The sequence below is a fragment of the Sebastes fasciatus genome, chromosome 23, assembly GCF_043250625.1.
Source record: "Sebastes fasciatus isolate fSebFas1 chromosome 23, fSebFas1.pri, whole genome shotgun sequence".
NCBI lineage: Eukaryota > Metazoa > Chordata > Actinopteri > Perciformes > Sebastidae > Sebastes > Sebastes fasciatus.
In genome coordinates, this window is record NC_133817.1 from 4,775,481 (window position 1) to 4,794,012 (window position 18,532).

General features: G+C 41.4%; 1 protein-coding gene across 2 annotated transcripts in view; it reads left to right on the forward strand.

The window, feature by feature from the left end:
• Positions 1–18,532, forward strand: part of syn3 (synapsin III) — a 109,706-nt gene that overhangs the window by 87,137 nt on the left and 4,037 nt on the right. For both annotated transcript variants that reach the window (XM_074626175.1, XM_074626174.1), the window contains exons 7-11: positions 3,256–3,318; positions 9,229–9,371; positions 10,678–10,752; positions 11,022–11,124; positions 18,095–18,226. In XM_074626175.1, the coding sequence (XP_074482276.1) occupies positions 3,256–3,318; positions 9,229–9,371; positions 10,678–10,752; positions 11,022–11,124; positions 18,095–18,226 (516 nt within the window). The remainder of the gene's footprint in view (positions 1–3,255; positions 3,319–9,228; positions 9,372–10,677; positions 10,753–11,021; positions 11,125–18,094; positions 18,227–18,532) is intronic.

Below are 18,532 nucleotides of genomic sequence, written 5' to 3' on the forward strand. Positions count from 1 at the left end.
GAACGGAGGAAAGGAAATAACTCTGGATTCAGCTATTAGTGTGTTTTACAACTTAAAAACTTAATTTCTTAAATAAGGACTATTAGAGTGTTCGCACTGGGGAGTTGATTCACCTCAAAAAAAATGATCCGCTGAGTTACAGACGTCTCTTTCCCAATGTTAGTCTATGGGAAAAAGTCTTTTTAGGCCCAATGCATCACGTGACGGACACAGAAGTTGCAGTACCGCCGGGAGGTGTAGCTTTGCTACTCGGCGCTGATGTTGCAATAGAACAGTTGACTTTCCCTTCTTGGCAATATATGTTCTTCCCGAGCGGCGGTGCTCGCTAGATACAGTAGCTTACTAACTACCCCTGCAAGTAGTCCCAACGACACTAAGCTCTTAGAACTACACCGTTTCTGAATGATGAATTTAGCCACCAGGTTATAAAACAGCCAAAATGCAGACACAGGAACAGCCAGAATGAACCTGCTCATATGGTGTCAATATGTAAGGAGTTACTTTATGACTTACTGTACATATGATCTAACTAATTGAATTTACTTGAACTGAGGCAATTTTATGTTTATGCTGCGTGAGTCTGAATCCGAAAACAACAGTGAGCGCATGTCTCCGTCTGCCGCTCCGGTTTCATCGGGGCCAGAGGATGTGGTCGTCTCCCTCCACAACTTGTACAGCGTCTGCCGTCATTGCCACACTGATGGGAATGACTGGGAGGAACATGTCCAGACAGAGTGGGTGGCTACAGCCCCTTTCACTCAAAACACTCCAACATTGTGCTAACTGCTGTGCTCTTCTCAGATACTCGCTAAAACCTCAGGCATCTCTTATCATTCGTCATGTGACGCACTCCCGTAACTGCTGGAGAAGTCTTGAACTCCTGACTGGCCTCATATACCTTAGTGTTTCTAAAACTAAAAATAGTTTAGTGGCTTTGTTTTAAGCCACTAAACCAATTGAAGTCCTGCTAATTACAGGACAATTTTATATGGAGTGTATTTTGTGTCACATTTACTGTAGTAGCTATATGAAAATCTCACTTTTTACAATATGGGCCCTTTAATAATGATTTGGTTTGTATCAGTTCTAAGATTTGAACTGTAGTTAAAATGTGCTATATTCTTCCAGTAGATATTGTCCTCCCTTTACTAAATGCTTCAAAGTGGATTACAAAGTGGACTTCTGGAGTCTCACCTCCCCTCTGTATTCTGGCACTTGGGAAGTGATAATGGAGACAATTAGAGCACACTTTATCTTGGCAGCGTGTCGGCCAGGCCCGAGCCGTCAAAACCTGTCAACAGAAGCGCCGCTCACGCCCTCAAGCAGCTCGGTGTCTGTTCAAGGCTCCGCGCAAAACAAGCTGACAGCAACATTAGGATGTACAGTCCTGTCAGCTGGCGGGGAGGGTTTGGATGGAGCGATAGCAGCTGTTTAGGCGTTCCCTTCCTCCTCACGGGTCTGAGCTTACACCATATCTCCATGCATGATTTTGGCCTCGTGCCTCTGGCCTGAACATTATCTGTTACCATGTTTATTTAATTGTCGGCTTCACCGGGAGGTGCCCGTCGCGATAATCACTGTTAAACTTTTGGATTCTTACCAGGGCTGTCATTTGATTAAAGTAGTTCATCACGATTAAATTAATGGCACAGTTTTTTTATCTGTTCAAATTGTACCTTAAAGAGAGATTTGTCAAGTATTTAATACTCTTATTAACATGGGAGTGGGCAAATATGCTTGTTTTATGCAAAAGGATGTATATATTTGTGACTGGAAATCAATTAACAACACAAAACAATGACAAATATTGTCCAGAAACCCTCTCAGGTACTGCATTTTGCATAAAAAATGCTCAAATCATGACATGGCAAACTGCAGCCCAACAGGCAACAACAGCTGTCAGTGTGTCAGTGTGCTGACTTGACTATGACTTGACCCAAACTGCATGTGATTATCATAAAGTGGGCATGTCTGTAAAGGGGAGACTCGTGGGTACCCATAGAACCCATTTACATTCACATATCTGGAGGTCAGAGGTCAAGGGACCCCTTTGAAAATGGCCATGACAGTTTTTCCTCACCAAAATTGAGTAAGTTTGGAGCGTTATTTAGCCTCCTTCGCAAAAAGCTAGGCCTACAACTATGACATGGTTGGTAGCAAAGGATTCCTTCGGTTTTCTAGTTTCACATTATACCAGTATCTTCACTCTATCTTTAAAACTGAGCCGCTACAACCTAAAAATCACAAGTTGTGTTAATGCGTTAAAGGAATTAGTGGCGTTAACAAACAAATTTGTGTTAACACGTTATTATCGCATTAACTTCGACAGCCCATAGAAGTGTATGTTCAGTATCTGTATTTAAACATCAATAAATGATAACAAAAGTACAGTTTATTCTTTATCATAATTGATGTAAACCTGACCAAAGAGCCTCTTACATAATCTGGCGTTGCTATTACATACGAGTGGGGAAAGTGCTTTTGAAACTGGAAAAGTCCCTCTTAGATTACATCCCATTTGCACTCATATCAGTGGATTTATCAAGGGGGCGTTTAAACCACAGGGAGGTTTGAAGTAATCTGTTGATGTTTCATCCACTTCAAGTCTACAAGCTATGAGAAATAGCATGTTTGCGGTGTGTCGGGGTTCGTCCAAACCCGTCCAACCCAATGAGCTGTGGTCTTCTACCCAGCTTCCCAGAACCTCGTTCTTTCGTGTAATAAACCAACATTCTTCCGACTCCACCTCATGCCTCCTAAACTGAGCGGCTTTAAGTTCAGCGGGACGTGAATGCATGAGAGCCAGTGTGTCTCTTTACAAGGCCACGGTTCTGGACACTTCACGTACACATACAAATCGGCTGCAAAAGGAAATAGTTTTCCGCTTCTGGTCGTCTCTCAATGTGGCGTTTACCGCATGTCTGTCTCTCTGTATATTTAGAACACAGAGTACAGCTCTGAATGTTCCTACTTAGTGTGACATCCTTTTCCAAACAGTTGACACAAACAATCCCAGAGCTTCCAACTTTTATTCTGCAGGTTCTGATCTTAAAGTTAGCAGGCTTGAAGACACATTTTAATCGACCTGTTGGTGGCTCGGGCCTCGTAGCCTTTTTTTACTTTGGCACTCACTTTGTAGGGGAGTGCTACTTAGATGCCAAGAAAGCAAATACAATCTCCATCACCCCCACCCAGCTATGGAAAGACAGAGGTTATCACACCCGGCTAATAATCTCATGTTGTTCTTGTCTGCAGGTCACAACCCCTTCCTACCCTGTGGTGGTCAAGATGGGGCACGCCCACGCTGGCATGGGAAAGGTGAGTTCCTTGAAATATACAAAAACACTCACACACATTCATCTGTTCTTTTATCTTTGTCAGAACCCAAAGTTCAAACCCCAGACTTCAAAATGAACCTCAAATTTCACAATTAAATGGATTATAATGTCCATGTAGCTTCATATTTAGCAGACAAATATGAGAGTGGTATCAATCTACTCATCTGTCAAGAAAGTGATTAAGTGTTTCCCAAAATGTCTCACTATTCCTTTAAAGGGTGGGTCCATTATTTTTATATCATTCTGTAGCTTCACAGTTTTAGCCCTTTTTCCATTGTGACCCGATGTAGGTTTCTGCATTGATGACGCTGCTACATGTACAGTATATATACTGTACATCAATAACTTAGACGGCGGTCGGCACGCTCACAGGTTGAAGAAACAGAGAGGAAGCTAAGCAATGTACTGCTGTGTGGTTGCCACATTAGTTCGGATCCGAAAGTCACACGATGAAACAAACTAACCGATCGATGCAACTTCTGTGTTCTGAGAGGTAAAATTACTGTTTTTGTGAATGGAGTCTGGTCTGGTCTTGAAGGCCGCAATATAACGGCTTCAGTTCCCCGTCGGAAAGGACTGTCTGATGGTGAGGTAAAGCGGTGAAAATATTCTAAATATAGCGTACACTTAAACTGATATAAAGAAAAATGTAGGTGGCTAAAATATGTTTTTCTGCCAGTCATTTCCGACGAGGAACTGAAGCCGTTATATCACGGTCAAGTCCAGACCAGATTCAATTCAAAACTCACTCATTTTACCTCGCAGAACACGGGAGTATACATACAACCCTGCCTGAAAAAAATCCAAACTAACTCTTTCAGTTATTCCCAAACTTTGCACTGCTAACTTCACTCAGCTAGTGCTAGCATTCACATTATTTATAACCTTATTAATTAGCTCACTTTGGTAACCTACGTCACTGCTTTTTGCAACGGCTGAGAGGCCGTTTCCATTTGGAAAAAAAACAAAAACAGAACAGAAGACACAAGGACCCACCCTTTAAGTCAGGAAGACACTAAAGGACTTTTAAAACTCGTTTTGAAAAGAATCAGCGTAACACTTTTTCACAATTTTGCAGACAAGCACACGAGTTCAGATTTCCTCCTTCCCCGGCTCAGATCGCAGGCGTGATCACGCTCCGATCTAGATTCCAGTCGTGCGAATCAAACATGCGATATTATCACGACAGCTTTGACTGGTCTGCGGTTCAAAGAGCAGACAAGAGATCGGAAACCCAAACCCCCCGTTTTGTTCTAGTTTCTACAGACCAGTGCTGATCTTTAACATCAGCTGTGATGGCCAAATCACGGTTCTAATCAGGCTGTAGAGCGTGTAGTGTGTTCCTGGTTTACTCTCACTGAGCGGATATCTGATTGTTACAAAGGCAGAGGAGTATGCAGACAGACACACCACTGATAATATCATACAATCCACCAGTGGTTTTTGATGTTCCCTTATACTAAAATCTGGCTGATTTCAGATGATCTAAGATAATCGCTGCATGGAAATAACTGTAGAATGATGCCTATCGTCTCTGTTGATAGATAATGAGCAATGAACATGAGTTAAGCTTTTAATACAACAATAAGAAAGTTCACTCTTTCTCTCCCGCCAGTTATTTGGATTCACAGCGGCAGACGCTTCCTATATGTCTGGACAGGCTCGGTTTCCTGTTCAGGAGCCAGACGTGCTATAGCATTTCCCATAAGGCTCGAGGGGGAACTTGGCAGGCCCTTGTGGAGCAGGACCTCGTTTAACCCCTCAGACCTCACAGAGCTCTGAGAACAGACAGGACCACATGTGGGATTTTTAGGTCGTTGCTGTTTTGTTTGCTTTTGACAGAAGCTCGTAATGCTTTTTTAAGTGGATCAAAGAAAATGAATTTGCATTTTGATACCACATTTACTTTGACATTAACTTCGAAATTAAAGCAGCAGTAGGCAAATTGGAGCAAATATGATTTTAAAAAAATAAGTTATTTTATAAAACGGTCACTATATCCTGACAGTAGTGCATGAGACAGGTAATCTGAAAAAAAAACATGTTCTTCTATGTCCTCCATTAGTCCACTAACCTAATGACCTTTCTCTTCTTCTGTTACATTATGTTTTATCATGTCACACATGAACAGTTCAAATTGTTTTATCACAATATAAGCACTATCTCACCGGGAAACATGTTTGTTGTTTCCTGCTTGTGGTCTCATTTCACTCATTCTCAGTCGAGGCTATACATATATGGCAACTCATTTAGCCGTTTTCATTTGACAGACATATTGACCAAACAGTGGCAGAGTGAAGCTTTACACCCAATGTTCCCATTACGTGTTTTTAAACCAGTCAGGCCCTGTATGTCACTAGTATGACATGACTTTTTCCACCAGGCGCTGTTCTTCATCTCCTCGCCAGTGTTTCACCTTCTCTGGCTTACCTTTTTACTTTCTGTTTGCATCACTACGGTTTTGTTTGGTTCCTTTGAGGAATTGCGTAATTCTCTGGACCTGCTACTAGCTATCAGAACTGTGAGTCACTTCCCTTGATTCAGTTGTTTGTTTAGACTGGTGCCCGTTTACTGTAAACATGCAAGGTTCAGTGCTCAGCCTCAATGCTTTAGTCACTCTGTTAGCAACACTCACAGTATGAAAGAAGTTAGACACATTTATAATACATTTTTAGTACACACATCTACCATTTTGTCATTTATGAAATAGTATGATAGACAAAAAACAATGATACACCTAGATCAAAAGAAAGAAAGAGGAATACAGAAGTAGGGATGCTAATTTTGAAAAATGTTTTTAACCAGCAGCCGACCCTCGTTAACCGATTATTCTGTACAGTGGGAGGAAGTTGAGACACGTCGTCCATCTTTAAAAAAAAAAATCTTTTAAAGGTCCCATTTTATAAAAGAGTGAGATTTTTTATCATAAAGCAGGCTTAAGGCCTATATAAATACTGTGAAAGTATCGAAACGCTCAATCCACAGAGAAACACACACAGCCCGTATTCAGAAACTCTGCATTTGAAACAAGCCGTCAGGATTTCTGTCCATTTGTGATGTCACAAATATACAATATTTAGACCCATTACACGGTTTTAAACGTAAACATTCTAAATGTGTCCCAGTTTATTCCTGTTTGCAGTGTATGTGAATAACATCAGCTGACAGGAAGTACACATGGACCCAAGCTGTTGCCTAGCAACGCAATTCTGTTGCAACTCCGTCGCAATTCCGTCAAAATGCGCTAAAATGGAGCGTTTCAGACAGAGGGGGTAAATACAGGCATATTCAGGCCGACAGTATGAGGAAAATAAAGGTTTTTTTTAACATTACAGCATGTCAACATGTTCTAGTAGAAACACAAAAAACAAATATGAACCTGAAAATGAGCATAATATGGGACCTTTAAAAGAAGAAATAACACATTCTTCTTCGTAACTCAGAAACTATTTAACTTAGGAACTTAAAATTTGCTATAATGGTTGACAGTGTGGTCTAGTTGTGCCTTTTGGTTTTAGAAGTCCAGGGCACTCTGGACTTGAAGAAGGTGAGCTAATAACAAGCTAAATTGTGCCCAATAGACTAATTCCATCAGTTCCTAAAGGGCAAAACCTTTGGCCCTACTTTAGTAGGAGCCAAGCGGTGAGTGGTGGTATGTGAGCTAGGCTCACTTTTGCCTTGTTCAACAGGTGACAGGCTGTTAATGCCATTTTACTGTGCCATCTACTGTACTTGTAGCTCTTAGCCAGTGGTACGCTCTACTTGTATCCTAGCTAGGGTGCATCCACTGTTGTAAGATATATTTAGGATTTACTACGAAGCTAACATGATATAAAACTCAATATACATTAGATAGTGACTAACGTGGAGACCAGCAACTGGTACAAAGGTTCAAAGACAACATCAGCTGTTCTCTAATAACTGAGGTTCTCCAATATGGACACCAGAGTGTGTGTGCTGTATTCCTGCTGTACTCTTGGCTTCAACTCTTAAGATAAATATCTATTTTTAAATCTGTTCATCTGACATGTACTTTATCATCTTGACAAATTAAATATATTAGCCAGTCTGCCCTATGAGCTCATTTGGGGGAAACTAATGGATTTAGTTGCAGTAGAACAGCTTTTTATGTGGTTTCCAACAGTTTTCATTTTATCACCCATCAAAGTGACAACACTGTTTATTGGACCACATTAACCAAATCAAAGTCGCCCGCTCTCCTTTTAAACGTTTAAACCTACTTTTTATTGTTTCGCTACCATTCCCGCTCTCGCTCGGTTTTTGCTTTATTTGTTTTCCAACTCTCGGTTCTCTTGTTCATTTTTTGCTGAGCGTTGCATCATTTTTAAAAGCTCTCGGGGATTTCTTTGTTCCACCCGGACAATTAGTGTTTCTTTTTTATTTATTTTTTAGGATCTGTTTGTGTTTGGAAGTGCACTAAACTTAAACCGTTATAAACACAGCATTAAACTGTTTCCTCTCTAATCCTCACAAGTGACTAATTTCCATTCGATACTCCATATCAGCAAAATCAGACCATGAGTCATGCAATTTACATGCAACTTTTGAAATAACTTACTGTATATTAGCATCTGAGGCAAAACTATTGTACCCTGTGAAGCCCTGGAAAGGACATGAAGCCTTGTTTAGATCAATCACATTCCCATACCTTCCCAGAGTGAGTTGGTGACCTTTACACCCACTAAGTTCACTTAAACTCACCTTCAAAACAGCAAAACAGAGTGATGAGTTGAAAAGCTTGAAGGCTTGAAAACCAGGGCTTCCTGGTTTCTCTATCTGGTTTGTCTTTCTTCATGATCCGTTCCCAGCGCTTCCACTGTGTAGAACTTGGATGATACCAGTGAGGGAGATGGTGACGAGTGAGTGGAAGCTCTGGACTGAATCATTTGGCATCTTTAGACACTTGTGACAGCCATACATTAAAGCTGATTAATGTGTTTGTCTGCTAAGATGGCCCATTTCCCATGACCTGATGGAATACACCCATAGAAATAGAACAGGAGAACGGACAGTTGTTTTTCCGTGGTCATTTGACTAGTACCAGTGCGTCATTTGACGCACGTAAAATAATTAGTGAACTGTTCGTCAGAATTTTTTTTTTATTTGTGAACAAATTAAATTATATAATTTATAATAATTAATGAAACATTATTTAAAAGATTTCAGAATCTGCTCTTTTGATTTATGATATGATTATACATAGGATTTCACAGGACAAACATTTCCAACGCTACAACGTTCGCAATGGCAATGGTACACATAAAAACGGCCGAGGCTCTGACCATCCTGCCACGTTGATTTGAATGGGAATGTCTGTTCTACTCTTATTCTATTTCTATGAATACACTTCATAAATCTGTGTATCAACATCATTGAATAAGTCAAAGAAAAGAGCAGCACCTACAGAAACATCATCCACAGAAAAGACAATCAGGGAAGACTTCAGAGTGAGGCCAATGAGAGCTCCTGTATGCAAGATAAGATAACTACATGAGGGTCTTGGAGATTACCGCTGAGGGGCAGCTAGTTGTTTCCTTCCTATGTTTCAATGTCACACGTCATCGTTACCTAATTATCTAAATGTTCTAGTGAAAAATACCTTTGAGCTTCATGTAAGAGGAGTCATGTTTTTAGTTGACAGGTTCCCATTGTGTCGTTTCCCCTCAGCCTGTGTGTGTTCAGTCTAATCACTTGACGGGAGTGCGAGGTGACGTAGTTCAAAGCAGCCCTCGGCAATGTTTCCATCCAGGGACCCCTTCATTATCCCGCCAGCGTACAAGTGTAACATTCCTGTGGAATTCTCAGCGGCCACCACAGACTTTAATTAGCCACTAACTAACTAACTAAGTGGTGTCTCTCCCTCCCACAGATCAAAGTGGAGAACCAACAGGACTTCCAGGACATCACCAGCGTGGTGGCCCTGGCCGGGACCTACGCCACCACCGAGCCCTACGTCCTGTCCAAGTACGACATCCGCATCCAGAAGATCGGCAACAACTACAAGGCGTACATGTAAGATGTTTCACACCGCCGGCATCATACATTTGACAGTAGGGGCCAACAAGGTCAAAGAGAATCAATTTATGTAGGTTTCAATCAACACATTTGATGGCTGATACCATTACAGATGTAGTGAAGCTGCCTATGAAGCTAATATCTTCAGTTTTGCCCACTTTCACATCAGAAAATCAATCTTCTTTTTGTCAATGGTGGTGGAAAATGTGGAAAATCATCTAAAACAGCATTGAAACCATCATTAGACATCACATCGCAAATAGTTCCAGGAACTATTGAGCCACAGGAACTAAACAAAAACTCTTTTGCACATTTATCCCTTCCAGAGTTATGCAGACAATATCCTTAGTGCCCTTTAGCCAGCATCACACTTAAATGTTAAAGACATGCTGTTTCTCCATTCTGATACTTCCGTTAGTACACTTCCATGTAGCACACTGTGCACACTATATACATAATTGTGTAGTGCGTGAATTTCGACAGGGTAGTGGTTTGGTCTCAAATCGCACACTACTACTGCAGTACATTGCTTCGGTTCTGTGCGACCGTCATCTACTGTAGGTAATACACTGACTATGGATAACTACCTCATGCAACCCCACTTCAAAACACCCAAACTATCCCTTTAAATATGGACAAATGGTGCCACGAGATGTTATTTTTCATTGTTCACGATACATTTTTTCTAACATTTTACCACATAAAAAAATCACATCAACTAAATATTTATTATTACGTTTTCAAACATGTCGAAACAGAAGAAACGAGCCTTAAAGCTTTGTAATGACTTTTTAAAAACCTTGGTAAATATGGCAGAAGGCCTCATCTGCTGGCAAAATATATTAGCAGACACAATGCAACATAAATCTTAGATTCTGCAGATGTCTGCACTCTCACAAAGTCATGGTCCCACTCCTCCTTCAAACCCACACACCCATTTGAGACCTCGTTCTGTAAGTTAAGTCGAGCGTATAGCAACAAAGAATATGAGTCAACACCCTCTTCGCTTTCAAGTCTCTAAATCTAAACAATTACTTGACCAAAAAAGCAAAGGAACAGAGCAGCCAAGCCTTATCTCATCTCGTTATTCCCCCGCCCCTCACCATGAAAGCACGTCTTTAAATGGCTCTGACACAGTCGTAATGTAGGTGTGGATGGCAATCATCATCATCGCCGATGGACTGATGATAGCTTCTCCCGTGAGGTTTTCTATTCAGCTACACATGCACAGAGTTGACTCAGTCTTGATTTCTAACCGGAGGCAGGTTGATTCATTTCTTGTTTTTGTTTTTTTGATTTGCAGGAGAACGTCCATCTCTGGGAACTGGAAGGCCAACACCGGCTCTGCCATGTTGGAACAGATCGCAATGACCGACAGGTGAGCTGACTCAGAGATACGATTCAATCTGTTTAGACAATTTACTGCCTTTTGTATAGTTCGTACCCTTAAAGGCTTCTTTCATATTCCACATACTGACACAGCTTTTATGTATAAAACTGCCCTAAAAATCCTGAAGTGTTAGAGTATTATAGTTCAAGTGTATTCGTAACTGTGAGCCCTGTGAAGTGCCACGCGCCCTTCATGATATCTCTATTGTTGGGTCTTTAATTATTGTTTTATCAGTTATTGGCGTCTCTGTGTTCCAGATATCGGCTGTGGGTGGACTCCTGCGCTGAGATGTTTGGCGGTCTAGACATCTGTGCAGTGAAGGCCGTCCACGGAAAAGACGGCAACGACTATATCATCGAGGTCAGTTTGTTTTCAGATTAACACCCAACTTCAGTCTAAAGATTGCACAGTGGGAAATAATTTCAAGAAAAAGAGGCTGAAACTTGCGATAAGAAAAATATACCTCATGTTTTGCAAACATTAATTTAAATAATTACTGGTTTAATTTGAAATTTCATCAAAAATTAGACGGACAACATGTCTCTTTACAAAGTTCTTGGCGAGTTACCAGCCCTCGACCTTCAACGGTCATTTGTGGACCAGTTCTTAGTATCATTGCATGGTAAAACGCCAGTAACATTTTATAATAATTGATAATTAATTAAACTTAATTAATAGTTATTTTATAACGCCAATCCAGTGTTAACATTACGTTGGGTTTTTCATATCACAGTGAAAGTCAACAGGGAAGGGTGTAGCCAGACTTGATGGCACATAATCAGAGCCTTGAAAGGATGATTAGTCTGTAGACCAAACAGAGGCAGCAGGAGAATGAAAACATCAGGCGGCAGCTGTTGACTCACTGCGTCTACCAACATCAGCTTGTTTATTTGGAGTCTACTGGTAAAGTTTGGCTTTCCTACGTGCAGTTTCCAGTTTGTAGACAAATAAAATTGTCTGTTGTATGACTTGACACAAACCAATTTGGTAAGCGGTAACTTCAGGTTTGTGGTTTTGTTCCCCAATGGGATGAGCATGGCGGTGACACGGCCTGGGCTTAGAGTTCAACTACCACTGGGGCCACCCAAGGCTGGAAAAGCATTCAAGGGTCTGTAATGCTGCTTTAATCAGTATTTTTATATTAGTCACTGATCAACTGATTATGTGTAATATGAAAAGAGTCACTCATAGGAATGAATCCCCAGAGAATGACAGACAGAGTGGCCAACCTCCGGGTCTGAAAAATGAAGCCAATAAGAAATTTAAAAAGAAGTCTGATTGTATAGAAGTCTATGAGAAAATGAGCCTACTCCTCACTTGAATTATTACCTCAGTAAACATTGTAAACATGAGTTTATGGTCTCAATCGCTAGTTTCAAGTCTTCTTCAATACAGCATGATGTTCATTTAGTAAATTATGGTCCCATTTAGAGTCAAATAGACCATAAAGCAGGAGATGCTTTAGGGCGTGGCTACCTTGTGATTGACAGGTCGCTACCACGGTGTTGTGCAGTCTGGGAGTTGTCCGTGTTTTCGTCTTAGAGCTTTTACCCTTTCACAGTGTGTTTATAGTTCATGGAAGTTAATTGTAACATTTTGGTCACCTAAAAATGTCTTATTCAGCGTTCAGTTGTGCTTAGCTCCATCCTTTTGTGTCACCTCTGGTTGCGAAAAACCAAGAAGGTGGCAGCCAAAATGCCGAACTCGAGGCTTCAAAACGGCAGTCCACAAACCAATGGGTGACGTCCCGGTGACTACGTCCACTTCTTATATACAGTCTATGGGCTTGCTTTCTCTCAAATGTAAGATATCTCAGTCTTCTCTCAGTATTGTTGTCACTTTCTCTACTTGCACATAAAAAAACTGTTAAAATGTTCAGGCAGGTTCAGTCCTGTTATATGGGGGGTCGTTGCAAAACAGGAAATCAGTGGCTGAAGTGGAAGTAGACGAGGCCGGTTGAGAGAGAAGTACAGAGGTGAATCATAGCATCGCCTTCAAAAGAACTCGCACAGGAGGTGACTGATGATATACTATGTAAGAGGACGATGAAGTTGGGGGAATTTTCCTTTAATGATTATACCCCGGAGAGACGGGGAAATAGTTCTGTAATCAGTTTTGTTTGTAGAGCGGTCTTTTATGTCTTCAAATCTAAAGGAAACAGGCCGGTCTGTTGGACATCTGATGTGCCCATATTTAGCTTGAGACCATGACATCACACTTCTCTCTATCTACACGCTGGGTGAGGTCAGCAGTGAGAAAATAAGCCTCTTTTTTTTAAAACTCAGTCTCAGGAAATATCTGCCAGCTCCCCAGAGATGTGCAGTCTTTAGATTTGGGTCTGTTTGGTCAGAGAAACCGGTGACACAGTCGAGTAACAATGTTCTCTGACAAGCAACACTTCCTCCTCCTCGTCTGTTGCTCTCTAACCCTTCAGCATGATGGAATTTAATTAACCGCGACAGGGAAGAGCTGCCGGTCCATCACGGCGGGAATCTGTTTTTTGTTCCAGACAGAGACATCAGCCCATGACACCTCTCCCTAATGAAAAGTAATGAGCTGCTCAGAGGCACTTCATTAACAGTTTACTTCCGCTGGTATTAACACGAGGAAAACTCCAGCTTTGTGTCGACTCACTGAAAACGTGTACAGACAATAGAGGAGGCTGCGATAAGACATGATATCCCACAACACCATGACACAGCAAAGAAGAGCTTCAAGTCAAATGACATGACAGTAATTATACAACACCACAATATGACATGTAACATGACAATAGGAAATCAACATAAAATGACATGACCTGATGCAACATAATGATAATGGGACTCAGGATGAATTATAATCACTTTGGGGATTCTTGCACTTTCCATATAGTGCTATCATCAGGTCAACATTTTAATGTGCTTACCTGCAAAGCTAAAGTCAATCATCAACATGTTAGCATGCTCGTATACTAAACTAAGACAATGAACATGGTAAACATCAACATTTTAGCATGGTAACATACTAAACTAAGACAATGAACATGGTAAACATATATGCTAAACATCAACATGTTCGCATGCTTACATACTAAACTAAGACAGTGAACATGGTAAACATTATATATGCTAAACACCAACATGTTAGCATGCTTACATACTAAACTAAGACAGTGAACATGGTAAACATTATATATGCTAAACACCAACATGTTCGCATGCTTACATACTAAACTAAGACAGAAAACATGGTAAACATTATATATGCTAAACATCAACATGTTAGCATGCTTACATACCAAACTAAGACAGTGAACATGGTAACATTGTATATGCTAAACATCAATATGTAGTCGGTGTGTAAACGTGATTGATATAACGTGAGGTCGTATTTATTTTTAATCGTGTGACAATTTTCGGACGAAAATACGGCCTGTGTGATTTATGAAAAGGTTTTTGTGACATGACATTATTGTACTTTATACTGTATTGTACTGTACTAGGATTTAACATACAAAACACAAGACCAGCTTATAAAATATGATGCATTCTTATTGTTAAACTACACCTTAATTCATTACTAATAATAATCTAATAATATAGGATAATATAACATTCTGATAGAGGCCGTTCTGTCACCTATATTAACATTTGACACTTAAAGTACATTTTGCTGCTCATGCATTTATACTTTTATACAAACAACAAGCAGTATTGAATCTCAATACTTCTTTCACCACCGGCGTCCTACGTCATATTATGATCCGTGATATGACACGGCAGGATGTTGCATTCTATTACAGCACAGCTTAGCGTGATGTCACATGACGTGTTTTTTTGGCATGTATTTGGCGCATGATGTGAACAGAAAGTGACAACACGGAAAGGTCACCGGGCCTTTAAGATGCATGACTTCACATGACAAACACATTGATGGAATACGACATGACTCAATACCATGATCTTACTTGACACAGTGACGTGACATACCTGAGCTATTTGAATGATACTGACAGAGATAGAGGAGATACAGTGAATAGAGTTTAAGGACACAGTGTACTCAATAAGATAAACTATCCATGGGCTTTTATTTTTAGCTTTAACTCTTTTTCAACTTTGAGTGAATCCTAAAAATTAAGCTAGCGAGAGGGAGGATGACAAATGTCGCTATCTTAAAGCCAAAATTGTTTTCCCAGGAAAACACCACCCTGTTGCCCATCCCTGTACCGCGACTGCTCCATAATTTCAAACGAGCACATTTCACATGTTGTGCTCCGTGAACTTTCCCATGCAGCCGCGGGTACATTGTCCAGACAGACAGAACACTGCAGCTCAATAAAAGAGCAGAATAACACCTCCGTGCTCCAGCGCTGGCTGCAGAGAGGGTTCAGCCTGCAGCTCCAGTCTTCTGCTAGATGACTCCGTATCCTAATAAATCAGCAGGGTGGATCCCGGCTCTGCTCGCCCACCGCACGCCGTTTGAAGTGGGGGCCCGGCGGTTGCTTTTGCCAGGCCTCTGCTCAGTCCCCTGTGGTAATGACTCAACCGGCCAAAACACCGTGCCACGCCCCACCTCGCCGCCAAATCCTCTCCAAGAAGCTGGAGAAAAGGAAGGGTTCTCTGGTAGTGGTTCTGTGGAGAACAGTATGAACCCAAGTGGTTAGATCTCAAACTAAAAACAAAGAAAAAAAGTAATAAACATTTGGATTTGACTTCATTACATTGAAGCATGCATGAAACAATCCGGCTCTCGTTAAAGATTTTAATTTTACTCTGTGGTTTGACATGTTTCCACATGAAACATGATGTCGGGAGAGGATTTAACATCAGGAAGGGTTTTAACTAACGGGACCTGAATGAGACTCTTGTCAAGGATGGTTTGGCTGCGTCTGACCAAAATCTACGTCCTGTTTTATTGGAGGGAACTTTTATATACTCTGCAGAGTATATAAAAAAACTAGCACTTTCACATGCTGTAGCAAAAAGAGAGGGGTTTTCAGACAGTGCATGTTACAGTAGATACTAGTACAGCGATAGATTGTGGAGTTTCATCCGACATTTTCTTTAATTGATCCATTGCTTAGCAAGGCCCCCTTAGTTACTGTTGCTATGCAGGTCAAACTTTCCGTTCTCCCACGTTAACAAGGACAATTATGGCACATTTGCTATCAAACTAATGTCATTTTTATACCTCCTCGTCGGGCAACAGTTCTGGCCAGAGATATTATGTTTTTAGGTTGCCCGTCTGTCTGTACGTACCCACGTACGTTTGGTTCATTCTTGTGAACGCGATATCTCAGGAACACCTGGAGGGAATTTCTTCAAATTTGGCACAAACGTCCACTTGGACTCAAAGATGAACTGATTAGAATTGGTGGTCAAAGGTCAAGGTCACTATGACCTTATGACCGTCCCATTGTCATGATATCTGAGGAACGCCTGGGAGCAAATTTCTTCAAATTTGGCACAAACGTCCACTTGGATTCAAGAATGAATCGATCAGGTTTTGGTGGTCAAAGGTCAAGGTCACTGTGACCTAACAATTATGCTATTATCATGAAAGTGATATCTCAGGTATGCCTTGAGCAAATTTCTTCAAATTTGGCACAAACTTCCATTTGGACTCGAGGATGAACTGATCAGATTTTGGTGGTCAAAGGTCAAGGTCACTGTGACCTTACGTTCATCCTATTATCATGAAAGAGATATCTCTGGAACGCTTTGTTGTGGAATTTCTTCAAATTTGGCACAAACGTCCACATGGATTCAAGGATGACCTGATTCGATTTTGGCTGTCAAAAGTCACTGTGACTTCACAAAACACTTTCTTTTGCCCATAAATCAAGAATTAATTTGCTAATTATGACAATTTAACACAAATTAGTAGTAGGACAAGTAGGATAAAAGGATGAAGTGATGACATTTTGGACAGACATGGATGTAAGCTACAACTTGGCGGAGGCATACAACCGTGAGTACTTCTAGTTATAACATTAGCAACAGGTCCCTGGCTCTGCAAAGTCTTTTTGTACATCAGTAGTGTTTTGTACCATCAAAGGTCGCACGATTTCAATCTAACAAAACACCACACCACATGATTTGTGTGTTTTGTCTTGAGGGATGAATTAAGTATTTTGACTTGAATTGATGTCACTAACAGAAACAACTCCAACCAGAGACGGAGGGGGAAGCACTAACAGGGTTGTTTGTTTGGAATCGCATCCCTGCACGCTCTCTGCAGCACGTGGTCGGGCTCCGCTCGGCGTACACTGTGTACAAGAGGATCAGCACATGCATGCATGCCCGTCATGCTGTGTGTTTACAGCCTGTGGGCCGGGGCGCGGTGCAGCAGCCTCATCCAACCACACCGGGGCATCTGCATCCAAAGCCGGCGGTGCCAGCAGCCACACTTCTCTCTGCTCCTGTTTGTTTTGGTCTTCGGGGAGGAGGAGGAGGAGGGCGGCGGGTCTCTGAGCCCCATGTGCTCTGCGGTTCTGCAGTACACGTGTACGTGCATGTGAGCTCGAGCGGTGGGAAAACGGTTTCTTTGAGGTTAATTATTTGTGCATGGCGATGGATGTGGTCTGTGCCCTTCCAAGTCATACCCGGGGCAACATAATATTTACAGACGGAGTCACTTTTTATCTGCCGCTCACTGGAAAGTCTAGTTGTGGGTCCCCTTTTTTGCACATCAGAGGGTGGCACGGAGACATAGCTGTCAGTTTGAAAGATGAGATTTGAGTGTTCAAATATACCTATTCAGTTTATCTACTGCTTAAACTGAGAGTAGATCAGGAGCGCTCAACATTTTAGTCTCCTGAGCCCTTAAAATAAAGCTATACATCATCTCTGCACATGCACAGTAAGCTATTCAAGTTTCTCTTTTTACTTTGGTTCATTTTATTTATTATCAGGATTTTAACTTCAAGGATTTCTACTTTGTTTTTCTCAATTTTGCATGCAGGACTTAGCAGGACAGATCCAGTACAAGGGGCTTTCTGAGGAGTACGATAGTGCATGGGAACAAACAGAAAAGGCAGTGTCATGCTCAGAGCATCCGGCGATAAATTACGTTAAAGGCCAGCAGAGTGTTGTGTAGCTTATATTGTCTGAACTCAATAACGGCCAAACTACTGTGGAGAACACTGCTGTGTATGTGATCTCTCTGTGAAATGACTCATCGTCGCTGGCAAAGCACCACAGAGTCCATTATCGCTGACATCATCCAGGGGTCTGAACAATCCTCATGATAACGCTGACATCTAGTGGAGGAATCGTAGAGTTACATTTCTGTGGTTGTTTCTGCTATCCAGGACCCTGATTGGCTGTTGTTTGTGTCTCTTGTGTAGGTGATGGACAGCTCCATGCCTCTGATCGGTGAGCACGTGGAGGAAGATAGACAGCTGATCACAGAGCTGGTCATCAACAAGATGGCCCAGGTGCTGCTGGGAGTTTCCACACCTCAGCCTTCCTCTGTCAAGGTACATCAGTATAATATATCTGACGCGTCACCTTTGAATATAGGTAAGTCAGACTATCCTTCCTTCAGCGAAAAGAAAAATTGCACTACAATTTCCAACAATTTCTGACCCCCTTCTGCCCTTTAATCCTTTCCTACTACTGCTGCTGTTGTCATTGTAACTGCTGATACTACTACTACTGGTATTACAGCTGCATACTATATATATATATGTACATTCTCGGCCATAGCTGAGGCCAGTGAGGTCATGTCCTCATTATTATTTAGCGTTTTCAGCATTGTTTTAGCAACCTGGGGTTAGTTTACA